At 38.4% G+C, this 27612-nt stretch overlaps 2 protein-coding genes across 3 annotated transcripts; one reads left to right on the top strand and one right to left on the bottom strand.

The window, feature by feature from the left end:
* Positions 1–243: 243 nt before the first annotated feature.
* LOC131153411 (proteasome subunit alpha type-5) lies at positions 244–27178 on the bottom strand. Of its 2 annotated transcripts, none has more exons than XM_058105695.1 (10): positions 27038–27178; positions 26660–26701; positions 26474–26555; positions 26270–26350; positions 25037–25150; positions 24834–24935; positions 23340–23398; positions 949–1051; positions 730–795; positions 244–625 (listed from the first exon to the last, which is right to left on the bottom strand). In XM_058105695.1, the coding sequence occupies exons 2-10, from the start codon at positions 26671–26673 to the stop codon at positions 533–535; spliced, it is 714 nt and encodes a 237-aa protein (XP_057961678.1). In that variant the 5' UTR covers positions 26674–26701; positions 27038–27178; the 3' UTR covers positions 244–532. The 2 variants fall into 2 exon arrangements, with proteins under 2 accessions (XP_057961678.1, XP_057961679.1); XM_058105696.1 differs by having other exon boundaries at positions 26977–27169.
* LOC131153410 (uncharacterized) lies at positions 13035–16704 on the top strand. The gene is made up of 5 exons (XM_058105694.1): positions 13035–14186; positions 14285–14964; positions 15067–15203; positions 15322–15397; positions 15516–16704. Exons 1-5 carry the CDS (start codon positions 13894–13896, stop codon positions 16619–16621), a joined length of 2292 nt encoding a protein of 763 aa, XP_057961677.1. The 5' UTR covers positions 13035–13893; the 3' UTR covers positions 16622–16704.
* Positions 27179–27612: the final 434 nt, after the last annotated feature.

Below are 27612 nucleotides of genomic sequence, written 5' to 3'. Positions count from 1 at the left end.
TATTGCAGAGGAAAAAGCACATACTTTTGAATTTGAGAGAAAATGGAACAGAGTTGACCCTTCTGAATTGATCGCCTATTCCCTACAAGACTGAGAAACCAAAATTTCTTACGCTCCAAAGACTTGACCAGCTGAAACTTAAATATACAACACTATTGATTAGATATTGACCATTTCAATTTTGATTCCTGAAACAGATTTCTAGTGTGGAATAAAGCAGGGAATGAAGGAGATGACATCTAATTTCAACTACAATCATCGCTCCTGGGAACCTAGCATTGTAGGTCAACAGCTTGATTGAATTTACGATTTGTTTTTGAACTTGTTCATGCGTCCAAAAGTCTACACCCGCCGCTAAAATTTTTCAAAATAAAATTGCACATCCACAAAATTAAACTGTTGCATCACAAATCAATAGAAGTTTTCCTTGATAAAATCCATAGACCGATGCGGATAAAATTTTCTTCGCAAGTATCAAATGTGTAGGCTTCCATGCTTATAAAGAGAGATTTTTCAAGAGAAGCTTTTATCTTCATAGGCGACTTATGACAGCCTCCACCTCAGATGGCGAGTACAGGTGGTATGTTGGAGCTACCTTGGCAATATCAACATTATTGGGCGTCACCTGCAACAAAGAAGCTTCAATGTGAGTAAAATTTTCACAGGGAAATTAAAATAACATATATAGAACACATTCAACAATGCATATCACATAATTAAGCAGCATACCTTCTCTTCCATAACTTGCTTCAGGATGGAAAGAGCAATTGTTTCTGCCTCCTGAAGGGATATGTCCTGAACAAACCCAACAAAATTCAGCACAAACACCACTTTTCAGGAACGCAGCAGAAGAATCCAAAGGGGAGACATATTTCTCATCTACGGACTTTCAATATGGGGCCACACATGCACAGAGAGAGAGAGAGAGAGAGAGAGAGAGAGAGAAACCTGATTATATTGCTCTTGCAAAGAGCTGTCAGCACCTTCAGATCCTGAACCAATAGCTTTTGCATTGCACTGCCAAAATGTGCCAGATGGGTCTGTATAGTATCTGCATATCACAAGTTTTTCACTGAGAACATACCAGGACAAAAATGCCACAAGCAGCATTGAAGACTTAACGGCCACAAAACAGATCAAAATAAGCATGCTGCTATAGGAATTCTAATATAATTATACAAAATCTTTATACAGCATTCCAAAGGAAAAATTTGTAAACGTAATCTTACGGGGTCCATCTAAGGACTATATTGCTTGCGAAAAAAAAAGCCTTAGCCCTATGTTTGGGGAGCCCTAGGATTTGGATTTGTATTGGATTTGGATAAAATGTAGTGTAAAATTATATTAAAATTTGTCCAAATGCACCCAAATCCAAATCCAAGGTGCAAAATTCATGCTCCCAAACACTACCTAAGGGTCCATGAAAAGCTAAGTGGTAGGGGGTGTCAATGTAATAGGACAACAAGGGGGGAGATAATGACTCTATATGCAACTCTGCAGGGATTGTTAGAAATAAACTGTTTCTGTTAAGGTTTGTATTGTTGCCGTCTTGATTGAATAAAATGAGTATACACTATTATCGCTGTGCTTACAATGCTTGATTGTGGTGCACTTTGCTGATCTCTGAATGCCTTCTGCATGATTACCGGTTGTCTTTAATATTACTCCCAGTATTACCACTTTTGTTGAGACTTGTGTGATTCTTGTGTCTGCAGGCTTTGAACATGAGAACTTCGACTGACTCAATTGGGGAAGAATTCTCAAAGAGTGCCGCGCGGGCCTCATTAGCATCAACATTTGCCGGTCCATAACAGTGATATCAAAGCACAGTAGTCAGTCAACATGAGTGGTAACCCAAGAACTTCCAAATTCGCTAAGAGGGAGTGCAGTGAAGCGTTTAAGGAAGAGTTGCTGCATTAGAAACCCTGAGACAAGATTCCTAGAGCTCCAAGTGTTTGTGGTCAAATTGTCAAAAAAGAAGGGTGTGCCAAAAGAGCTTGAGCCGCTCACAAAACACTAGAGGGATCCTCTATTGTGAAACCGAATTTGAGAAAAGGATTGTGAAACTGGAGAGAATCTTATTCCACACATAAAATAACTGGATAATGGGTCAATACAGCTTAAGGCCTTCCAAAAGGAATATCGAGTAGCTGTAAGCCTGTAGGCTAAAACAGATAGAGGGCACGTTCCCATTGTTATCATCCTAAGGGAAAGGGCCAATAGAGCTTGAGGCCTCCTTTCGTGAGCTTAATGAAAATTTTCACTTGCAAATCATGTCAATGAGTCATTAGTTCTTTAAATGAATATCTAAAAGAAATGGGGAAGTGTCAAAACATGAAGGATCAATTCCAAAACCAACTGCAAGTTTCAATGTTAAGTTGAATGCACTAGCACAAATGTCAATGAGACCTGTGGTAGATGCTAGTGAAGGGGCTTGGATAAAATTACCGGACCCATAATCTAATGGTGAGGCTCACGATGTGAAGGAATTGAACTTCATCTTCGACTAGAACATTATTTCAACTGCTCTCGAATTGAATGGGAAGAGAACAAAGTGGCACTAGCCACGTTGTTCCTTGTGGATGATGCGAAGTTGTGGTGGAATACCAAATATAAAGACATCTAGAACAATCAATGCAGCATCAATACTTGGGAAGAATTAAAACAGGCTCCAAAGACATGATTTTATCTAAAAAATGTAAAGTATATTAATTGCTACAAGTTGTATGACTTAAATCAGACAGGCTCGACAAGGGAATACCAACAAGAATTCCAAGTCTTGATTTTTTTTATATCAAAGACATGGCAAGAGTCTAGTAGATTGTTTCACTTGTATGAGGACTCAAGATGTAGCCTAAAAATGAGCTACGGAGGCCAGGAATCTATGACCTTCCTCTACTCTAGCTGCTGCAAAACGATTAGATGACTATTCAAAAAGCTACCTAAAGAGGAAAAATCCAACTACCTCCAACGAGCAGAGGCCCAATAAGATTAAGTGATGAACAGGCCTACAAGCGGAGAAGGAGATAAGAGGGTCTACTAACTTTGGAAGAGACAAGAGACCCTTCTCATCTAGATACTCAAGTTGCGGATATATAGCAACTGGGGAGAACCAACTGCACATTTCTTGTTTTCTCTATAAAAGACCACATTGGGTAGCTAAGTGTCGTAAACCAGAGGCCCTAAATGTTCTAAAGGCCTTAAGGCCTTGTGAGATGGAACAAAAACCAAGAAAGAGGACACAAGGAAGAAATAGGATATGGTGAGGGCCTTAATATTTCTATGGGCCCTTAAATGTCGAGCAAGTATCAACAAATCACAAGGCAAGGGTCTTATGCATGTTGATCTAGTTCTAAATAGAAAGAGTACCAAGGTGTCACAGGCCGACTATTTTCACACCTTTGTGAAGGTCCGTGCGGCGATAGCTAAAGCACTCTTGCTTAACTAGCCAGCCTATTGTTTACCAACATTCATCCACAAAACACTTTCATTAATATTCATTCAAATAGCAGCAAAAACAGTAATCAATTCATAAAAGTCGTGGCAAGCAAGCAATAAACATTGAAGCAAACGTAATTCATTAACACCACCTCCGTTGACATTGTGCGTTTAGCGAGAGAGGCAAGTAGGCTAAACACTTTGACAATAACTAGTGAATTTTACAATGACTGATGAACACTCACCCTCCCCTAAAGAGGTTTTTATGTAATTATCATCCTGACACTAGAAAACAACAAAGTAACTAAGGAGTCATACTGTCTTATTTGGCATACAAATAAACTACTAGCAGAAAATAACCCTACACTAGTATTTACATAATGGAAACCCATCCTAAGCACATGAGACAAGCGGTCACAAGCAAGCATAATGCCCTAAACAAGCTTAGCTCATAACACTCTCCCCCACTTTTGCGGTCGATGTCCTCATAGACTTTGGCGGTAGGTACACTTCAAGTTTGTCCACGAACGGTTGAATTTCTTCCACAGAAATCCAGTTGATTTCTTTGTCATCAAGGCATTTCCACTTCACTAGGAACTTCTGTCGTTTCTTCCTTGAGGATATGAACTTTCTATCTGCAAGGATCTCTTCAACTTCATGTCTATCAGGTTGCACTATCTTCAACTTTGCTCTTTTTGACTAACTTCTACTCAGATCATCGGTGTTAGCGTTGAATGGCTTGAGGCAGTTGACAAGAAACTACGGTCTTCTCCCCTGATTTGCCCACTTCTTCATCTGCTTAGAAGCTTTCTCCAGATAGGTTTGGGCAAACTCTGCATTCTGTCTCCATTTTCTGGTGAAGATGTACGCCCTAAGACTCTTTCGTCTGTACGGCTCACCCACTATGTAAGGTAATAGCGGTTGCTGGCCTGTAACAAGCTCAAAAAGGCTTTTGTTGGTTGTTGAGCTCCATTGGGCATTGCCACAAAACAAAGCCACATCAAGTAGTTGCACCCCATTCTTCTAGTTATCGTTGACAAAATGGAGCAAGTACTCATCTAGCAGCTCTCTGAATCTCTTCATCTGTCCATCTGTCTGTCGGTGATAACTCGAAGAGATGTTAAGGTGTGACCTGAACTGTTGGGCTTTTGTGGAGCCTAGTTACGTTAAATCTGGATGATGACCCGACCTTTCTTTAATGAGAGATTTCTATCCTAAGGCTTAGTCCATGGAGCGAAGGCTTGGGTATTACGCAGCACTCATGTACTAAGCGGCCCAAGCCGTACTCGTGGGGGTCCGAGGGCAACACCCCCGGGAAAATTGTTAGGCCCATTTTGTAGCCCATTCAGAACCCTGTCTGCAGCATATAAAATCATTATTTTTCGGATGATTAGGGTTAAGCGGTCGCACTTGCGAGAGAGCAAGAGGGAGAGCATTGTACTGCTGCACTCTCTGTATTTTCTTCCTGATAATAGTGAAATCCTTGCAACTCCGTGGATGTAGGCAAAATTGCCGAACCACATAAATACTGTCATTTGCGTGTGATTGATTTTTCTTTGGCGTGTATTCTTTCTTTATTTTGTTTCTCACAGGTTTCGGGAATTTGTTCTTAATTCCCAACAACGGGTATCAGAGCCTAGGGTTAGGTTTGAGTGGGAGCAATGGCAGAGGAAGCAGGAAAGGCGTCTAGAATAGAAAAGTTTGGCACAATCTTTGAATTTTGGAGGATGCAGATCGAGGATTATCTCTATGGGAAGAAGTTACATCTGCCGCTTCTAGGAGAAAAACCTGCTACTATGAAGGACGAAGAATGGACTCCCCTTGACAGACATGTACTGGGAGTTATAAGATTAACTCTGTCTAGGTCTGTTGCACACAACGTCGTGAAGGAGAATACTACAGCAGATCTGATGAAGGCTTTGTCTGGTATGTATGAAAAACCGTCAGCAAATAACAAGGTACATCTGATGAAAAAATTATTTAATTTAAAGATGGCAGAAAATGCATCTATAGCACAACATCTGAATGAGTTTAATACTATCACAAATCAATTATCGTCGGTAGAAATCGATTTTGATGATGAGATTCGTGCACTAATCGTTTTGGCTTCATTGCCAAACAGTTGGGAGGCAATGGGGATGGCAGTAAGCAACTCTACTGGAAAAAAAAAACTAAAGTATAATGATATACGGGATTTAATTCTGGCTGAGAAGATTCGCAGAAGAGATGCAGGTGAAACCTCAGGATCTGGTTCTACCCTAAACCTTGAGACAAGAGGCAGAGGTAATGACCGAAATTCAGATCAAGGTAGATCAAAATCCAAAAACTATAATCGAAACAGAAGTAAATCTAGATCTAGCCAAAAAGGACAATGCTAGAACTGCAGGAAAACGGGTCATTTTAGGAGACAATGCAAAAGTCTTAAGAAGAAAAATGAGGATGATTCTGCTAATGCTGTTACAGAAGAGGTATAGGATGCACTACTTCTTGCAGTAGACAATCTACTTGATGATTGGGTTTTGGACTCAGGAGCTTCGTTTCATACCACTTCACACCATGAAATCATACAGAAATATGTAGTAGGAGATTTGGTAAGGTGTATTTGGCTGATGGTACAGCCTTTGGATGTTGTGGGTATGGGTAATGTCCGGATGTCGTTGCCCAATGGGTCTGTTTGGTTATTGGAGAAAGTACGACATATTCCTAACCTGAGAAGGAATTTGATTTCTGTTGGATAGCTTGATGATGAAGGGCATGCAATGTTGTTTGCTGGTGGCACTTGAAAAGTTACAAAGGGAGCCAGAGTATTGGCTCGTGGAAAGAAATCTAGTACTCTATACATGACCTCAAGTCCAAGAGATACAATTGCAGTTGCTAAAGCAAATACTGATACAAGCTTATGACACCGCAGACTTGGTCACATGAGTGAGAAAGGGATGAAGATGCTACTGTCAAAAGGGAAACTACCGGAATTGAAGTTCGTTGATTTTGACTTGTGTGAAAGCTGCATCTTAGGAAAGCAAAAAAGGGTGAGTTTCTTGAAAAGTGGCAGAACACCGAAGGTTGAAAAATTGGAGTTAGTGCACACAGATTTATGGGGGCCTTCTCCCGTTGCATCCCTTGGAGGCTCAAGGTACTACGTTACTTTCATTGATGACTCAATCAGAAAGGTATGGGTTTATTTTCTGAAAAATAAATATGATGTATTTGAAACTTTTAAGAAGTGGAAGGCTATGGTTGAGACAGAGACAAGTTTGAAAGTAAAATGTTTGAGGTCGGACAATGGAGGAGAGTACATAGATGGAAGGTTCAGAGAGTATTGCGCTACACATGAAATCAGAATGGAAAAGACCATTCCTGAACAGCAGAATGGTATGGCTGAACGTATGAACAGAACTCTCAATGAGCGTGCTATGAGTATGAGGTTGCACGCTGGACTGCCAAAAACTTTCTGGGCTGATGTTGTTAGTACTGCAGCTTATCTGATAAACTGAGGACCTTCAGTTCCCATGGAGTTCAGACTTCCTAAAGAGGTTTGGAGCGATAAAGAGGTAAAGTTTTCCCACTTAAAAGTTTTTGGTTGTGTTTCTTATGTTCATATTGATTCTGATGCTCGTAATAAACTTGATGCAAAGTCCAAAATATGTTATTTCATTGGCTATGGTGATGAGAAATTTGGGTATCGATTTTGGGATGAACAAAATAGGAAGATCATCAGAAGTAGAAATGTGATATTTAACGAATAGGTCATGTACAAGGACAAGTCAACTGTAGTGTCAGATGTCACATCAATAGATTAGAAGAAATCTGAGTTTGTTAACTTAGATGAGTTGACTGAAAGTACTGTGCAGGAAAGGGGTGAAGATGATAAGGAGAATGTAGAATCACAGGCAAATCAGAATACACCTGTAGCTACGGTTCGTAGATCTTCCAGGACCACTAGACCTCCACAATGTTATTCACCTGCTTTAAATTATCTTCTGCTAACTGATCGTGGTGAGCCAGAGTGTTATGGTGAAGTCTTACAGGATGAAAGTTCAAGCAAGTGGGAGTTAGCCATGAAGGATGAGATGGACTCCTTGTTGGGGAATCAGACATGGGAACTAACTGAATTGCTAGTAGGAAAGAAGGCTTTGCACAACAAGTGGGTATACAGAATAAAGAACGAACATGATGGTAGCAAGCGCTACAAAGCCAGATTAGTTGTCAAAGGGTTTCAGCAAAAGGAAGGCAATGACTTCACAGAAATATTTTCTCCAGTTGTGAAGATGTCGACAATTAGACTGGTACTGGGAATGGTGGCTGCAAAAAATCTACATCTTGAGCAGTTAGATGTGAAAACAGCATTCCTCCATGGTGACTTGGAGGAAGACATTTACATGATTCAGCCAGAAGAGTTCATTGTCCAAGGACAAGAGAACTTAGTCTGCAAACTGAGAAAGAGCTTGTATGGTCTAAAACAAGCTCCAAGACAGTGGTATAAGAAATTTGATAGTTTTATGCAAAAAATTGGGTTCAAGAGATGTGAAGCTGATCACTGTTGTTATGTTAAGTTCTTTGGCAATTCTTATATCATTTTATTGTTATATGTAGATGATATGCTTATTGCAGGGTCCAACATTGAGGAGATTAATAATATGAAGAAGCAATTGTCAAAACAGTTTGCAATAAAGGATTTGGGAGCTGCAAAGCAAATCCTTGGAATGAGAATCATTAGAGACAAGGCTAATTGTACATTGAAGCTTTCACAGTCAGAGTATGTGAAGAAAATTCTCAGCAGATTCAACATGAATGAAGCTAAACCAGTGAGCACACCCTTGGGTAGTCATTTCAAACTAAGCAAGGAACAGTCACCAAAGACAGAACAAGAAAGGGACCATATGAGCAAGGTGCCCTATGCCTCAACTATTGGCAGCTTGATGTATGCTATGGTGTGTACAAGGCCAGACATTGCACATGCAGTGGGAGTTGTGAGCAGATTCATGAGTAGGCCAAGAAAGTAGCATTGGGAGGCAGTCAAGTGGATTCTGAGATATCTGAGGGATTCATCAGATACATGTCTTTACTTCACAGGTGCAAGTTTGAAACTGTAGGGTTATGTAGACGTTGATTTTGCTGGTGATAATGATAGTAGAAAGAGTACTAATGGGTTTGTATTTATCTTAGGCTTCAAACTTACAAAGGATTGTTACTTTGTCTACTACAGAAGCTGAGTATGTTGCAGCAACTGAAGCTGGAAATGAGATGATTTGGCTACATGGTTTCTTAGACAAATTGGGTAAGAAGCAGAAGATGGACATTCTACACAGTGACAGTCAGAATGTAATTTTTCTTGCATAAAATTCGGCTTTTCATTCAAAGTCGAAACATATACAGACAAAATATCACTTTATCCGTTACCTTGTTGAAGATAAGTTGTTAATACTTTAGAAGATCTGTGGATCTAAGAACCCGGCAGACATGTTGACTAAGGGTGTTACTATTGAAAAGCTGAAGCTGTGTGCAGCTTCATTTGGTCTTCTAGCTTGAGGACAGGAGGATGAGTTGGAGAGATGAGGGATTGTTCATTTGGAGGATTGCAGTCGATATTGGTGATTAAACTAGTCTCCAAGTGGGAGATTTGTTGGGCTTTTGTGGAGCCTAGTTACGTTAAATCTAGATGATGACTCGACCTTTCTTTAATGAGAGATTTCTATCCTAAGATTTAGTCCATGGAGCGAAGGCACTCATGAACTAAGCGGCCCAAGCCATACTCGAGGGGGTCCGAGGGCAACACCCCCGGGAAAATTTTTGGGCCCGTTTTGTAGCTTGTTTGGAACCCTGTCTACAGCATATAAAATCATTATTTTTCAGGTGATTAGGGTTAAGCAGTCGCACTTGCGAGAGAGCGAGAGGGAGAGCATTGTACCGCCGCACTCTCTATGTTTTCTTCCTAATAATAGTGAAATTCCTGCAACTCGTGGACGTAGGCAAAATTGCCGAACCACGTAAACACTGTTTTGTGCGTGTGATTGATTTTTCTTTGGCGTGTATTCTTTCTCTATTTTGTTTCTCACAGGTTTCGGGAATTTGTTCTTAATTCCCAACACTGAACATCCTCAAAAATTCTGTCAAGAAGTTGTCAATGAACATTAAGTCTCGGTCACAAACAATAACTTGAGGAACACCCCAATATCTCACAATAGTCACAAGGAACAATTGTGCCGTCTCCTTTGCCGAACAATACTTTAGTGCGGCTATGAACGTACCAAACTTCCTCCGCTTCCCCATTGTCTTGTTGGCAAATGAGAGAAGTATGGGTATAATCAACCACATCATCCTGCATGTGCGGCCAATAATACCTCTCCTTCAATAGTCCTATCATTGGGTCATTCTCCGTGAATACCTCTCAATGAATTTCCTACAATATCTAATAAGGCCAAGAAAGGAACGCAATTCCTTCACTATCGTGGGGATTTTTTGTTCTTGAATCATCCTTACCTTCTCCATACCCCTCCGAATACGGCCTTGTTCAACCACATGACCAAGGAATTTGTTGCTCTGCTGAACGAAAGAGAACTTCCCTTTCTTCACATACAAACTGTTTCGCCCTAGCCTGCCGAACACCTTCTGTAGATGCTCTTCATGTTTCCTTTGAAACAACACCGATGCTCCCAACGATGCTTTGGAAGGGCGAACACATCTCGCTTCCATTTCATCAAGTTGTTTTCCCAACTCTACTATCTCTAGAGGCGCCATCCGACATGACCCTTTTGCATGTGGTTTCACTCCTGATAACAACTTGATCTCATGCTCCACAGTCCGTCATGAAAGCAAATTGTGAGGCAGCTTACCCAGCAACACCTCCTTGTACTCATCGAACACTGCTTGGATGGTCATAGGCTCCAGCTCTTGGCCTACTTCTTTGTCTACCACCGCCGTGGCTAGACATGTCTGCTCACCCTTTCTCAATCCCTCATTGAGTTGTATGACAGAAAGGGACTTCCCGTCGTCTCCTTTCATTGCAACGACTTGCACCATGCACAAGTGATCTCCCATTAGACACAGGGAACCAGCCGAAGGCATCAGCATTGCCCTCGCCCCCTTAGGAACTCCATTCCTATAATGACTAGAAAGTCATCCAATGGCATCGCTGTGAAATTCGCATGACCTTCCCACTGTCCAATCTTCACAGTAACTTGCTTGGCTACTCCCACAGTAGGCTAGGCTACAGAATTAACTACTTTGATGCACCCTGTATCCTTCTCTAAGGATAAGTTGAGTCTCCCTCATGGTTTTAAATAACGGCCGTTACGTAACGTAACGGCCGATACGTAACGTAAATCAAGGGCTCCGAAACCGATCCGGGCCGATAATGCGGTTCGGAAAAATTCACAGCCGTAACGGCCGTTACGTCTCCGTAACGGTCCGTAACAGCCGTTACCCCTACGTTACACTCCGTAACAGTCCGTTACGGACCGTTACATACCGACAACTTGCAGAATCTGCTTTCTGCTGCGCAGCGTTCCTTTCCCCCTTTCCCGAGTCCCAAGCACCCATCTACCATTCAATCTACCTAAATCTAACATTCAAAAACAAAAATACTTACTTGCAGACTTGCAGTTTTGTTGGCCGAGCCGCTGAAGCTATAAGATGGCTTCACGCCTTCACTCCTTTGAAGCCTGAGTTACTCATCTTCGCAGCCTTCGTTTCCTGAATCCTGAACCTAACAAAGTTCTTTGAAGCTTGAGAGTGGCCGAAGGCAGCTTCATCCGCCACCGCCAGTCGTCGCACTCGCCGCCACCAGCCAGCCCTCTACCAGTCGTCGGCGTCGTCGCACTCGCAGCCACCAGCCAGCCCTCCGCCAGTCGTCGCACGAAGCTTCGAGGCTTTGAGGCTCCTCCATCCTCCGAGTCGCCTCCCCTCTCTCGGTCTCACTCAGAGTCTCAGACTCTCTGCCCTCTGCTCATCTCGCGTATGAGATAAGCTTTATTTCAATAACACTCAACACCCACAACCACATTTTAAATATTTTATTATGTTTTTTTTTTAATTATAATTTATTGTAAGTAATGTTTGTTAAATTGAATTAAAAAAAAAAAGAGTAATTTAATAGAGTAAAAAGCTTTAAAATTTCAGATTCATTTAATATGCAAATTGGTTCCTAAACAATTTAAGCATGTCATATTCTGTTTTGATTAACATACTTTTATTCATTCTTTACGTATTCTTTCTTTCCTTTTGGTTTCATTGCATATAAAATATATATTATTTTAAAATAAATGACTATGACATGGCATTCCAAAAATATGGAGTGGACAATTTCTCATGTTCTATTTCTATGCTATTTTATATTTGTGAGTAAAACAACATTTTGCATAATTATTTCCCCTAACAGCATTTTTTTTGTTGTAAATTATTATATTCATATACAATATCAATTTCATTTATATGGTATCGCATTAACATTTTTTGAAAGCTGACACCGTTAGAAATAGACTAATAGTATTATGGTTACAGACTTCCAAGATACAACATTAGTACAAAAAATACTCTTTTCTAGTCTTATGCCTTGCCTATAGATGCAGCTCTTGTTTTTTTTTTCTTTTCAAAGATCAGAAATCTCCCACATCTTAAACTTTTTATTATGTTTTTTTTTTAATTATAATTTGTTGTAAATTATGTTTGTTAAATTGAATTAAAAAAAGAGTAATTTAATAGAGTAAAAAATCAAAAAATAGTAATAATTATGTAAAATAAAATTTTCTTAATTTATAAATATTTTAATTGTCTTATATTTTTTGAAAGGTAATTAGGAAAATTTAGTTTTATCACATATTTCCTATTTATAAATATTTTTTAAGTTTTAAAATATCATTTTGACGTTAAATTTAAAATTAGGCAAAATAAATCGTTACATGATCTATTTTTTGTTTTTCAGTTATCAAATAAAGTAAAAATTGATAACTTAATAAAAAACATTTTAACCTAATAGTTAATATATTAATAATTCAGATTTTTGCTAATTACTAGTTTACTACTGGAATTTGTAGAAAAATTTTATTTTAATCCATAAATTGAGAAAATGCTTAAAAAATTAAATAGAAAATTTATACTGTATGGATCTCTATTAGTGATGCTGTGATGTATATAAAAGTAGAGCAAGTTTTTTCCACCTTTAAAATTACAATGTTAATTTCTTATAGTTATAAATAAAAATAAAATCAAGTTAAAAAAATAATGAAAATACCTTTTTAAAGATAAAGGAATATATTTTTTTGTAATAAAATATCTAATATTTTAATCCATATACTGAGAAAATGTTTAAAAAATTAAATAGTCAATTTGTAATGTATGGATCTCTATTTGTGATGCTATGATGTATATGAAAGTAGAGCAAAAATCTTTTTCACCTGTTAATTTCTTATAGTTATAAATGAAAATAAAATCAAGCTATAAAAAATAATGAAAATATCTTTTTAAAGATAAAGGAATATATTTTTTTTGTAATAAAATATCTAATATTTTATAATTTTGTTTATTTATATATAAAAATAATAAACATTACTTATTATTTTTAATCAAATATTATACTTATTTTTACGTAATAAGTATTTAAAATTAGGACTATTTAGTACTTATTATTTAATATTTACTAAATTACTAATTATATTATTCCTGTCATTGTAGGAAGGTTGTAACTTTGTATTTTCTTTATATTTTGTGTAGAGATCATCAAATTAAGTCTATCAATATGTCACGTGATAGAGGAAATGAAAACTTACCTAGTGAAGATATTGGATGGCATTTTGGTACTGCGGTAGACGGTAATAGACATGTTATTATGTGTAAGTTATGTGGGAAGATAATCAAAGGGGGCATTACACGCTTGAAACAACACTTGGCACATAAAAAGGGTCAAGTAGCTGGATGCTCAAATGTGACCACACAAGTAAGAGAACAAATGATGAAACATCTACAACAGTATGCTGAGAAGAAAAGAGATAAACAAAAAAGGCAAGAAGAAGCAGAAGCCCAAATTAGAGGAGATTTTGAGAATTTCAGCGATGAAGAAGACTTGGAAGAAGAAAGTATGAGATTCGCTCGACAAGAAAGCATGCGATCACAACAACAATGGGAAGAGAGACAAAGATTTCGAGCAAGAACAACTGGAAGGGGTAATATTTATGAAGAGGGAGGTGGCTCTGGCAGTGGTGCTACCAGTGGTTTCAATAGAGCAGGAGCTCGATCTTATAGTGGTCGAGAAGCTGGAGGTAGTGGACGACAATGGATCAATCCTGATGCCCCTGAAGCTAGACTAAAGGCAATGGATCCTATTTAGAAAGAAGCAAGAGTGCGAAACAACCAAAACTCAACACAAAGTTACTGAAAGGTTTAAGAAGTAAATTAGGAAAAGCGGTTGGAAAATTCCTAATTTATAATCGGATTCCAGCGAATGTAGCTGACTCTCCATTTATGCAGCCTATGCTTGATATTGCTGCAGAGGTTGGAAAGGGGGTGAAGGGTCCATCACCCTATGAGATATCTGAAATTTATTTGGAGCAAGAGTATCAAGAAATGAAAAATTATATAGCTTCTTTTGCTGGAATTTGGAAGGAAAGAGGTGTAACACTTATGTGTGATGGTTGGTCAGGACCAACTAGAAAACACATTATAAACTTTTTAGTTTATTGCGATAGAGGCACCGTGTTTCATAAATCAGTTGATGCCTCTGATGTGCCAAGCAGAACAGCTGAATATTATTTCAGGTAATTTTCTAATTTTAATTGTATATGCAAATAGTATTATGGACTTGCATGTTTTTAATTAAATAGTAGTAATTATTGAATTTATAATTTCATTTCAGATTAATGGATGAGGTGGTTGAAGAAATTGGAGAGGAGAATGTTGTCCAAGTAGTGACTGATAATGAAGCTGCAATGAAGGCAGGAGGAAAATTATTAATGCAGAAGAGGCCCAATCTCTATTGGACAGCATGTGCAGCTCATTGCATAGACCTTATTCTTGAAGATATTGGTAAGAAAAGTAACGTGAAGAAGGTCTTAGAAGATGCAAGAACAATAACCTCATTTATTTACAACCACACATGGACAGTGAATTTCATGAAGAAATTCACAAATAATAGAGAGTTACTTCGCCCTGCCATCACTCGATTTGCCACAAATTTCATTGCTTTGGAGACTATTGTCAGGCATAAACAAGCACTAAGGGAAATGTTTACATCTGATGCTTGGAAAAACTCAAGGTTTGGAATGGCAAAATCAGGCCCAGCATATGATTCAAAGAAAATTATCTTAGGCAAAGAGTTTTGGCAAAAGGCCTCTGATATAATTAAAGTGCAAGAACCCTTGGTGAAAGTTCTTAAATTGGTTGATGGTGATGAAAAACCAACCATGGGCTTCATATACGAGGCAATTGATAGGGCGAAGTTGGCCATTCAAAAAGATTGCCGGTTTTACAAAGACTATTGGAAAATTATTGACAACCGGTGGAGTTTTCAGTTGCACCAAGATTTGCACGCTGCTGGTAAGTGTAAATCAAATACAATTTCTTATTATTTTAACTTTTAAATTATGCATGGTTGCATTAGAAAACTATTGATTAATATGTTTCTAAATTTAATTGTAGGGTATTTTTTGAACCCACAATTTCTTTATGGTGCCCCACCCTCTCCTGAAGTTGCTAGAGAAGTCATGGATGGAGTTAAAAAAGTGATAACCAAGTTGGTACCCCATATAGATACTCAAATTCGGGCTATTAATCAAGTAAGTATTGGTTCCATTAAATTGAATAATGAATTGTTCTAGTATTTAATAATACTTTTAAGAATAATTATTAATATATCTAATTAATTAATTATATTTCACAATCATCATTTTTTAGTTGTTGCTATATCGAGATAGGCAGGAGACTTTTGGAACCCCGTTGGCTCAAAGGGCAGTAAAACAAACAAATCCTGGTAAATATGGCTATATAGCTAAATAATAGAGAATTACTCTATTTTCTCTCTTTGTGTTCAAATTTGACTTTTGAAATACGCTATACTAACATAAAACTCTTTTTAATTATTCATGCAGCTGAATGGTGGATTCATTATGGCTTGTGTGCTCCTGAGCTCCAAAGAATAGCAATTAGAGTTCTTAGCCAGACCACATCAGCTTCGAACTGTGAGCGTAATTGGAGCACCTTTAGCCTCATCCATACGAAAACAAGAAATAGATTAAAGTACATGAGACTACAAAAACTTGTTTTCGTACATTACAACATGAGGTTAAAGTTAAGACGTACAATGAGAAGAAGCCAACGAGAAATTGAAGAGGGTTTCAATCCTATCAATTTGGACTACATTTTCGAAGAAGATGATCCTTTAAGTCAATGGTTAGAGGAGAGAGAGACACCACTACTCGACGGTCAGGACAATTCAAATTGGTTAAATGAAGAGGTTGGTGGTACTACAGAAGGAGGTGATCAACCACCAATAAACGCGCATGATGATTCAAGTTCAAGTCCTAAACGCACACAAAGTGATGACAATCTTGGTTTGAGCCCACCAAGTGATGATGATGGTAATAGTGGTGCTGGAGCTGGGGTTGGGGGGGGTGGCAGTGGTGGTGGTGGAGGCGGCGGCGGTGTAGAATATAATTATGGATATGATACAGGGACATCATTTGGAAGGGATATATATCCTTCTGATCCTTATGGACTACATGACATACCTGAAAATTATGACTTGGGTATTCCTCCAGGGAACCAATCTTCACAACCCAGGAGAAGGAGTGCTCGTGGTGACCCTAGCGATTCTACTGAAGATTCATATGGTGTGGTTCGTAGTTTTGGCGACTTTGGTTTAGATGGTTCATCATCACAATCATATGGATCTCATCCAGCATATCCACATTATGCATCTCGTGACTCACATTTTTATCCCAGTGGATCAGGAATCTCAGGATCTAGTGAGTCTTCTTCTACACACTACCCAGAGCCAGCCCCTGCCCCAACTTATAGACATTATTCAGGAGAATTTTCATCACCAGTACATTTTCAAGAGCAACAACAAAATGACGCAAACTTGGGTTCATTTAACTATGTATTTCCACAAGGATGGGGAGATAATTTCCCATCCCAATCTCAAGATACAGATGCAAATTATGAAGACCCTCCACGTCATTCTTTTTGGTGGTGACATGTGTTATGTTATAAATTTGTAATATTATATTCATGTATTTTCAACTATTTATTGATATTTGATATTAATCACTTTTTAAATTCATGTATATGTAATCACTGTAATGTGTATATTGAGTATTAAGTCTATTGAGTATTGATTCATTTTTAGTAACTTTATGACTTTAATTAATTGATTCTTACATTTCTACATCTTTTTACTCATTAAACTAATGTAAACTATAAAAAAATATGATTTTTTTTTTAAACAGCGCACTAAAATTAATATAAAAATCATAATGCCTATTAAAAAGCATTTGTAGAGTGAATGAAAGCCTGCAAAATTCATTAAAAATCATGTATTAATGGATTTCATGCTTAGTTTTTAATTTTGGCATGGTTGTGCATGTGTGAAAAAAATTCACGACCGTTACGCCTGCTTCCCGTTACGTAACACCCGCGTCTCCCGCGACCCGCGACACCCGCGACCGTTTCGCGACGTTACCCGCGACCGCGATTTCGAACCATGGTCTCCCTGCTTCCAACTACGAAACAAAAATATGGCTAGCCCCCATATCCACCATAGCGCGGGTACTCTTCCCATTTATCTTCAAGTCCACAAACATTAACCCTTTTGTTTGTGTAACTTTCGGTGCTTTTTCCTGCTTTTCCAATGCATTCACTTGTTGCATTACACCTACCCTTGAGGCATCATCCTCTTCCTCCTTGCTTTCCACCACTTGTCCCGAAGTGGAAGCTTGAAAGGCATTGATTAATCTCGTGTTGACACTCACTCACCCTGTGAGGTCCACCACACAAGTAGTACGAAATTTTACTCTTCCCCTTTCCATTGGGTGTGTTGATTCCTTTAGACGACGAAACTTCCTTTGAGGTTGATGATTTAAAGTCGGCTCCCCCACTCTTGGGTTTGGGTTTGCCTTTCTTGTAAGACTTTTCACTGTTTCCCTCTCCACCAAACCCTTTGGACGAAGCAGTATTCTCGCCAGCGTAGTCAATCAGGCGTTCCGCAACAGCTTGTGCAATAGACAAGTCTTGAACCCTTTGCCTAAGTTCTGTCCTTGCCCACGATTTCATCCCTTCAAGAAAATAGAACAACTTGTCCTTCTCCGACATATCCCTAACATCCAACATCAAAGCAGAAAATTGTTTCACATATTCCCTGATTGATCCAGTATGTTTGAGGTCTCTCAGCCTTTTTCTTGCATTATACTCAACATTCTTAAGAAAGAATTAGGCCTTGAGCTCTCTCTTCAAGTCTACCCAACTATCCACTACACAGCGTCCATTTTCAATGTCATTGTACTTGGCACGCCACCACAGTTTGGCATCACCGACAAAGTACATAGTTGTAGTATCCACTTTCACCTGTCCCAAGGTCATCCTCACAACGCGAAAATACTGTTCCATATCAAACAAGAAGTTCTCTAATTCCTTAGCATCACGAGCACCTCCATACATCCTGGGGTCTAGTACTTTGGTCTTGCTAACTCCCGGAGTGTTGGAGTTTCCCATAGCTAGAACCATCAAATTCACCTTTGCATCCAGATCAGCCATCCAGGTCTGCAAAGTTTCCACAGTGTGATGAAAGTCTCTGACATTTCACTTGTCAAACTTGCTTGATGTTGTTGTGATCCCATCACTTCATCAACAAGTCCCCTCAGTTGGGCCATCTCGTTGGCCATATTGTTGGTTGTTTCTTCAACCTGTGCTTCCAGTGCACTGATTCTCTCAACATTGTTTGGTGTCATGGTCACTTACCAAAGCTTTCCAAATCCCACAACGAAAGTAACTGAATTCTCATAGCAACTGAGCCTTGGCTCTAATACCAAGCGTCACGGGCCGACTATTTTCACACATTTGTGAAGGTTCGTGTGGCGCTAGCTAAAGCACTCTTACTTAACTAGCTAGCCTATTGTTTACCAACATTCATCCACGAAACACTTTCATTAACATTCATTCAAATAGCAGTAGAAACAGTAATCAGTTCATGGAAGCCGTGGCAAGCAAGCAGTAAACATTGAACTATTGAAGCAAATGCAATTCATTAACAACACCTCCATTGACATTGTGTGTTTAGCGAGGGAGGCAAGTAGGCTAAACACGTTGACAAAAGCTAATGAGTTTTACAATGACCAATGAACACTCACCCTCCCCTAAAGAGGTTTTTATGTAATTATCATCCTGACACTAGGAAACATCAAAGTGACCGAAGAGTCATACTGCCTTATTTGGCATACAAATAAACTACTAGCAGAAAATAATCCTACACTAGTATTTACATGATGGAAACCCATCCCAAGCACATGAGACAAGCGGTCAGTGGCAAGCATAATGCTCTGAACAAGCTTAACTTGTGACACAAGGCAATGATCAACACAAGTGCCACTCACAACTTGTTTGTCAATATTGAAGCTCGACAGATGAAATTGCAAGTTGACAAAGGTTTAGGAAAACTAAAGGCGATGAATTCTAAAGCGTTGTCCATCATAGGTGTTGCTTCGAAAGTCGCTCATCAGATGAGTCCTTGGTTAAGAAGGGTAGACTTCACAGTGGCACCCTTCAATGACTTCAACGTGGTATTGAGGATGGATTCCTCAAGATTACTCGAGTTGTTCCAACGCCCATAGCAAACTGCCTCTTGATGATGGGGGATACCGTGCTAGTAGACCGCAGCATTATAAATGAAAAGAAATTGCTCTCAGCTCTTCAAATTAAGAAAGGATTGAAGAGAAGAGAACCTTCATTTAAAGTGTTGCTAGAAGACCCAAGTAATGAAGCACCAATTTTGTGCCCAATAGGAATTAAGGAAGTTCTTGAAGAATTCAAAATGTGATACCAGATTAGCTTTCCGAGCTCCTTACTGCATGTCACCACCCAAATTAGTAGAACTAAACAATTAAATAAGTTATTGGAAGTAGGGTTTATTCAATGATCAAAGACACCCACTAGGGCCCCAGTTTTGTTCCAAAAGAAACAAGATGGGAGTTTACGCTTGTGAGGACTATCAAGCCCTAAATAAGGTGACGGTTCAAAATAAGTACCCTATCTCGCTGATTGTAGATCTCTTCGACCAACTAAGCACTGCCAAATATTTTACCAAGCTAGATCTGAGATCAAGGTACTAAGTGTGCATTGCTGAAGGAGATGAACTAAAAAACACTTGTGCCACTTAGTATGGAGCATTTGAATTTCTTGTTATGCCTTTTGGACTGACAAATGCACTTGCCACTTTTTGTACTTTAATGAACTACATTCTTCTAAACTATTTTGACAAATATGTAGTGGTCTACCTCGATGACATCGTGGTGTTTAGCTCAACGCTAGCTAAACACAAAGAACATTTATGCTAGGTCTTCCAAAAGCTTTGGGAAAACCAATTGCACCTAAAAGGGCAGAAATGTGTCTTTGCTCAGAAATGTATCAAGTTCTTAGGACATATTTATTGAGGAGAGGTAGATACAAATGGATCCAACCAAGGTTTAGACCATCTACGAGTGGAATCCACCAACATTTGCTAGTAAGCTACATTCGTTCCTTGGGCCTGCCAACTACTACAAGAAGTTCATAAAGGGATACTCCAAAAGTATCATACCGTTGACAAACTTGTTAAGAAAGGGAGTAAAGTAATGGTGGTAGAAAGATTGCCAACCCACATTTGATGAGTTGAAGAAGAAAATTATTAAGGACCTAGTGCAAAATCTTCCAAATGTAGTGAAGCCTTTTGAAATCCAAGCAAACACATTTGACTTTACACTAGGAGGGATTCTTCGTAAGGTCATCCATTTGCATTCTAAAGTCTAAAATTAACTAGAGCAAAAATGAATTATACGGCCCAAGAGAAGGAACTTCTAATCGTGGTAAACTGCCTCCAAGTTTGAAGGCACTACCCCTTGGGGCCTAGATTATGGTCAAGACGAACAACATGGCAGCCCTCACTTTTCATCTCAACTGGGATTAACTTGGAAGCAAGCCCGTTGGTAAGAGCAACTAGCAAAATTTGATTTCCATTTCGAATATAAGGCGGAGAGAACAAATCAGGTGCCAGATGCCTTGAGCATAAAAACAAAACTAGCAACACAAAAATAGGTAAACCATTTGTCAGCTAGCAAAGCAACCCTATCCATGAAAGAACTTATTCATTGATGAAATTAGTGGCAAAAGGCAAAAGCAAACATTTCTAGATGGAAAATGACCTATTGATGGGAAAACAGTGGTGACTATTTATGCCTAAATCTGGTAAATTATGAAAGACGTTATTAAAAGAGTCTCACGACACCTTATGGGTAGGACATCCGAGATGGCGACTAGCTCATGCCTTAATCAAATAGGGCTACTATTGGCCGCAAATGGAAGATGATGTGATGGGGTATACAAAAACATGTTTGATTTGTCAACAAAACAAAGTTGAGAGAGAGAATATTCCAAGACTATTAAAGCTTTTTCCAATACCAACAAGGCCATGGGAGAGTGTCTCCTAAGACTTTATCACCTTTTTCCAAAAGTGGAAGACCACGATACAATGTTGGTAGTGATTGATTTGTTCTTAAAGTATGCAACATTCATGTCTATTTCAAAACCTTGTTCTATAGAAAAGACAACTCAATTATTCTTCAAGCGAGCAGTGAGATACTGGGGAGTCCTAGAGAGCCTTATCAGCGATCAAGATGTTAGATTCACTAGTAGATTTTGAAGTGAACTATTTCGCTTAATGGGGTCGAGCCTCAATATTTCCACAAGCTACCATCCACAAACAAACGGTTAGAACGTTTAAATAGATTGTTGGAAGAATATTTGCTACATTTTATGAGCACTAACCAAAAAAATTTGGGTTTCACTACTAGATATTGCACAATTTTGTTTTAATTCTATGAAATTTGCAGCAACTAATAAAAGTTCTTTTGAGATTGTAAAAGTGTACCAGTTTACAAAGAACTGGATACAGAATATTGAAATAACTTGAGCTCAATTGGAAAAAAGTTCAAAGCGTATGAAAAAATGGGCAAGCAAAAGGAGACATCCACAACAATTTGAAGCTCAGTACCTTATGCTGGTGAAAGTGAAGCTAGATACATTTCAATTCCTTCGCAACAAAGAGAAAAGACTCTTACAAAGATATGAAGGCCCAATTAAGGTGTAGAAAAAGTCAAACATGCACCTTACCAAGTTGAAAAAGTAGAATATATGAAAAACCATAGATGACCGGACCATCCTCTATTCCACATTAGCAACTTAGAGTCATTCCATGCAGATGAGAAGATCCTAGCTAACAGAAGTCAAGGGGACCAACCATTTCTAGAAAGAAGACTACAAACAGAGATGTTGAAGAGATCTTTGCAGACAGAGTCATCAACAAAGAAGGTAGTTAGCAACAGCAGTACTTGGTGAGATGGACGAAGCTGGGAGAAGAAGAGAATAGTTAAGAGAAGACTGAAGACCTCCAGCATACCACACAGAAGCTTCAAGAATTCCTAAACTCCAAGATAGCAGCATCGCAGCTAGAAGATTGAAGACCTGACAATGTAATGGGATGACGAGGAAGATAATGCCTATATGCAATTCCAAGGATTTGTATTAGAAATAAATTGTTTCTATTAATGTTTGTATAGTTGTCGTCTTGATTTTATAAAATAAGTAGACACTATTATCGTTGTGTTTTACTATGTTTGATTGTGGCACACTTTGCTGATCAATGGATGTCTCCTACATGATTGACTCTTGCCTATGTAAACAGTGGTTGCCTTTAATACTACTCCCAAGGTTACCACTTTTGTTGAGAGACTTATCTGATTCTTGTGCCTGCAAGCTTGAACATGTAAACTTTAGTAGACTCAATTGAGGAAGAGTTCTTGACAAGTGCCACGCAGCCCTCATTGGCGTTGACACTTGTGGGTCCATGACACCAAGCCTTGTACATCAAGGGTACATTTGTTTAGCAGGCTAAGCGTCTGGATTTGACAAGACAGGACTGGACTAGCTATGATAAATCTTATTTTGAGTTTGGCCAGTCATCCATACATATAAAAAAGATAAGGACATAAGTGGAATTTTCTTCTCTTTCCAGTTTTAATATCCACAGAATGCCGCCTTACCTTGAGCTAGCCGGTGTGGGTTTTTTTTGGGGGGGGTTGGTTTAAGAACCCACATCCTGACCTGGCTGTCCAATCTCATACAACCACATCCATATCCTGTTTTGCTGAATCTGCTGATATGCCTATCCTATGTGTTCTAAAACAGGTTACGTAGGTGTAAAATATTGTACTCTAGTACTATATAGAAGGGCAGCCTGGCGCACAAAGCTGTGTATGCATGGTCTGGGGAAAGAGTAAATCGCAACGAGTCTATAATACGCAGCCTCACCTTACATTTTTGTAAAAGGCTGTTTCCATGCCTCGAACCTCTGACCTCTAAGTCACATTGCAATAACTTTACCATTGCGCCTAGGCTCCCCTTCATACTGCTACTATATACACACAATGAAAATAAACAATAATATGCTGCTATGATCTGATCTATTTACAGCCAAAGGGTAGCTTCCAACAATCGAGGAAAATTATTTAAGCGTATTAATTTACAGCTCAGTATATACTAGAATAAACCATCTAAAAAGAAAATAAAGGCAAACAGCTCATATCATAGCAAGCCCAATCTCACTGTAACTACCATTTGAACTATTTTTGCAGGAATTGATCATATGCTAAAAAAAAAATGGTTCTTACAGGCTGGGACCATTCTCATCATGACCAGCTATGAGAAGAGAAACACCAAAAGGTCGAGACTGCACAAAAGCAAAAGAAAAGAACATTAGAAACTGGGATCAATAACCAGGAAAAGCAGTTCAAGTTATTTACAAGTACACATTTTTTTAAAATTTGGAAAACAAGAATACACTGCATAAGTGAAAATTCCCATTCCCAAGAACGGAAGGATGCCTGATGTAGAAAACAAGAATTCCTGCCACAAAAATACTTGACAGGTAAAATTATTTGGAAGGGATGCACTAAAAATTTCATTCGCAAAACTGTGAATATGCACAATGTATTGGCAATTCATTGCAAAGGATGAAAGAGGCACTTGACACAGAAAACAAGAATTCCTCACATAACAACTCTACTTTATAACAGAGGGTGTGACTACTAAGAATTTAAACCTTGGCTCCAACACTCCCTCTAAATGTCACTCATGCACCAGGACACTTTGATGGCATTTGCTTGGTACAGGAGTACCTGAAGGTGAATGCCTAAAATATACATAGTGGTTCAATTGAACACAATGTCATGGAAATAAGATCACTTTAAACAAGGTCATTTTGGCAGATAACTTCACCCACAAGGATTTCAATTCCAGCAAGGCACTGAACTTCCTGGCCCAAGGTTAACCATATTGTCTGCCATGGTTCTGTTCTTGTATTAGAAACTATAAAATCACAATCAGCTAATAAACTTGACTAGAAAAAATACTTTCCTAAACAAGTACAAGATTCCAGAGAGATAAAAATTGCACACAGTTGAGTACATAATGTAGAGGGCTTTCAAAGACATCAAACTTCTATTATCAGGGCCACCCCATAACACAGCAGAAGAGAAATAGTTGTGGTTGCAGCACCAGTAATCTTCCCAACCACAGGTTTCGCGTCCTACTGACATCCTATTTCCTTTGGCATTTGGCAACCACTTCTGCTTTATGCACAAGATTTCTGGTTAGAAGCAATGACCTTCCGTACTGAGGATGCATTTCAAGTATGTGGTGCGTGTGCCAGTGATGAAACATCTTTCAATTGCTGATCTAACCCCCCCACCCCTCCCTCCCAAAAAAAAAACACCCCAAAAAGGGGAGATCTGCAGGGCCGAAAAATATATAAATGAGAGAAATTCTCTAAGCTTTGATTGTTCTAAAAGTTCCTGAAATGAATTTTCACTACATGTAACAAAAGGTAGCAGACCAGTAGAGACTCAAACTAGTTAATGGCCAAAAAATCTTAATATCAAGTCACAAGATAAACAGAGAATATAAGAAACAAAACCCTGTTAATGTGAAAAAGGAGAAAAGCAGGCCCACCGCCATACTACAAAAGGGAATCTTGTCAGATTGTTGGGTTCATGAACAATCACATAGTTTAAGTACAAAACCATGGGAGCTTAGAAGGATTGAATTTGAAATTTATAAATATACAAGGAAATGAAAATAATTATTGAAAAAGAAGCACTTATGACCATGGATTCTTCATCCCCCTCGCCAAATCGTAGAGCCAGATCACAAAGAGCTTGTGTAGTGGACTCAACAGTCATTGGCTCGCCATACGAGAACCTATGATTCTGTCAAAATAAATTTTAAAAATGGTGAGTGGCAATGCATCTTGACATGGATGATGGTGATTATGAAGGCCACAATGATGATGAACATCAAAAACCTGTACCTGAGTTTCAACTCGTGCATGTTCCACAAGTGTACGAGCATCAGCAATCAGTCCGCTCATTGCACAGCCTATATGCTCATCAATTTCCATAATTTTCTCAACACTGCTAGGTTCCTGCAAAAGAACAGGAAAGAAAATATAAATTATGATTAGAAGAATTTGCAACCTCCTCAAATTCCAATATTAACAAAAAATTCAAATCAGCAACAGCAAAAGCCAAATCTGAAATCCACCACAATTTTTTTCTAAATAAAGAAAATTATGACACTGAATCAACACTAACTTAACAGAAACAGCCCAAAATCCAGAAATATATATAAATGGTTGTTTCTTGAAACCATCCAATTTTTTTATAAAAAAAAATGTCTAGCAAGTAAATAATAAAATAATAAACTGCCACTTCAATAAGTTGTGTTATATAAGAAAATGTACAGTGGGCACTATTCCATTCATTGTCTTATAAACAATTAATGGCAAATTATCTACTAATGTTTGAATTTTTAAATATTTCAATGTTTTATAACTATTCATATTCATAATATTAAAATCCTCTTCCTCCTCCTCAGTTTTCTACCTCCAGATTAAAGAGGTCCAACAGTGTAAATGATGAGTTAATTAAGTGTAGAAGAATTACTCTTACAGTTATATTTCAGCTCTTTTGTCGCACCTCTAATAAATTGTTCAATATTCATTTTGACAATGCTTTAAAATGCGTGCCGGTAAATTTTCTGCCACACTGCTTTCTTCCAAACCTACAACTATAAAACTGAACCGCTGCATTTGGGAGTATAAATTTCGGACCTTAGATTTGAATTTGGGTGAATCTGGACAAATTTCAATACAATTTATATTATATCTTATCCAAATCTAATACAAATCCAAGTCCAATGTCTCTCCAAACATAGGGAAAGAGCAGCTCAATCTTTTGCCCCTTTGCAAGCAGCAAATATTTCTCCTAACAGTTAACTACATTTATTCAAATTATTTGTGATTGAATCACTCCAAATATTGGCTTTCAAACAGAATCCTATTGCACCAGCCAATCAGCCAAATTGTAAGAGCAGATTTGATAGTGCAATCTACCAATTTTGAATTAAGGTGCCGAAGGAGAAGGACTGACTCGCACCAGTAAAATAAGCCGAAATCTTATTCCTCTTCAAGTGCTAAATGCAAATCAATTTGCTTAAGAAGAGAATAAAAGCATAAAGGGAATCTAAAAGAAAGCAGACAGACCAGCAGTGGTGAAGTAATGCGTTTCTCAACAGCAAGCACAACACCTTCCTTCGTCTTCAACCCAATTGCAGTTGAGCCCAGCTGTAATAGAAGGTCATATATTTTCAGTAAAAAAACACTTCTATAAAACTTCTATAAAGCCCTAGAAATACAATTAATCTTCAATGAGTAAATAAAAGAAATAGATACTAGCAATGAGGTTACCTTGATGGCTTCAATGGCATATTCAACCTGAAACAGTCGCCCTTCTGGAGAGAAGGTATTGACTCCTCTATCATACTCAGTCCTTCAAGCACCAAAATGAACATAGAAAGAATTAGACACGATGTCGAAGTATCATATGACCTCTTGCAATAAAAAGCCTCTTACTTGCATCCAAATCACTCTTACCTTGTAAGAAACATCCTCAGTTCGATTAAAAATTTCTTTTATCTGCAGAGAAGAATCGCATTAATCAGGGAGAAATGCAGTAAATACCACGATTTTAGAGATTGCGGACTTCGTATGACTCTAGCACTAACAACAAGCAATCCCGTTAAAAAATGAATGCAAATTCGAAACTTCAAATCCAACCAACACAAAGTATAAAAGTGGCATTTCCATAGCCTTTACCACTTTGAGAACGTATTTCTGGAACGGTAACCCAGAATCCGACACAAGCGAAATAACATAGAAAAGAAAAAGAACAAAACAAAAAAATAAAAAACCTCATGCGTGCATCCGAAATCGCGATTTGGAGATGAAAAGGAGAAGACTTAAGAGGCAAACCTAGTCGGCGATTGGTCGGAGATCAACAACAGCAACAGAAGCCTGCTACTGCTATGTTGGAGCCCTTCTTGCGAAGCAAGGCAGCTACGGGAGACCAAATGTTTTTTAAAACCCGATGGGTCAGCGATGAGTGAACCGGTCGGTCGAACCGGAAGACCTTTATTGTTATAAAAAATGCAGAAAAGAAATAGATAAATAAATAAATAAATACGAGACAAAAATTTACGTGATTTGGCTATGCCTATTCTACGGGCGGATAGATCAAAACTTCATTATCATGGGAGGAATTACAATATGATACGAACTAGCCTTGTACAAGATATCTCTACTTTCTCTTTATCTCTCTTCTTCTTTCTATATACCCTACTTACTTCAAGCATTCAAGTGAGTATTTAAGCATGCAATATTTATACAAGTATGCAAAGATTTGTCTTACAAATGTGAGGGGTAGAGTGCCCTTTTATAGGACAATACGGATACCAATGCATTTACTGGGGTAGAAAAACGAAGTGGTGGAAGATAGGGTGACATCCACATTTCCCGTAACCTATTTTTCGTAACACTTCCTTTTGGAT

Source organism: Malania oleifera, chromosome 4 (assembly GCF_029873635.1).
Source record: "Malania oleifera isolate guangnan ecotype guangnan chromosome 4, ASM2987363v1, whole genome shotgun sequence".
Taxonomy (NCBI): domain Eukaryota; kingdom Viridiplantae; phylum Streptophyta; class Magnoliopsida; order Santalales; family Ximeniaceae; genus Malania; species Malania oleifera.
The sequence above is the reverse complement of the archived record's forward strand: the minus strand, read 5'-3'. Positions and strand labels throughout refer to the sequence as shown.

Excerpts from the sequence above, each read along its gene's own strand:
- LOC131153410 (XM_058105694.1), top strand. The coding sequence starts at position 13,894 with ATGCAGCCTATGCTTGATATTGCTGCAGAGGTTGGAAAGGGGGTGAAG. Across the intron at positions 15,204-15,321 it reads AAATTCGGGCTATTAATCAA|TTGTTGCTATATCGAGATAG; the intron begins GTAAGTATTGGT and ends ATCATTTTTTAG. Across the intron at positions 15,398-15,515 it reads AGTAAAACAAACAAATCCTG|CTGAATGGTGGATTCATTAT; the intron begins GTAAATATGGCT and ends TTATTCATGCAG.
- LOC131153411 (XM_058105695.1), bottom strand. Across the intron at positions 25,151-26,269 it reads GCATTACTTCACCACTGCTG|GAACCTAGCAGTGTTGAGAA; the intron begins GTCTGTCTGCTT and ends GTTCTTTTGCAG. Across the intron at positions 626-729 it reads AGCAAGTTATGGAAGAGAAG|GTGACGCCCAATAATGTTGA; the intron begins GTATGCTGCTTA and ends TCTTTGTTGCAG.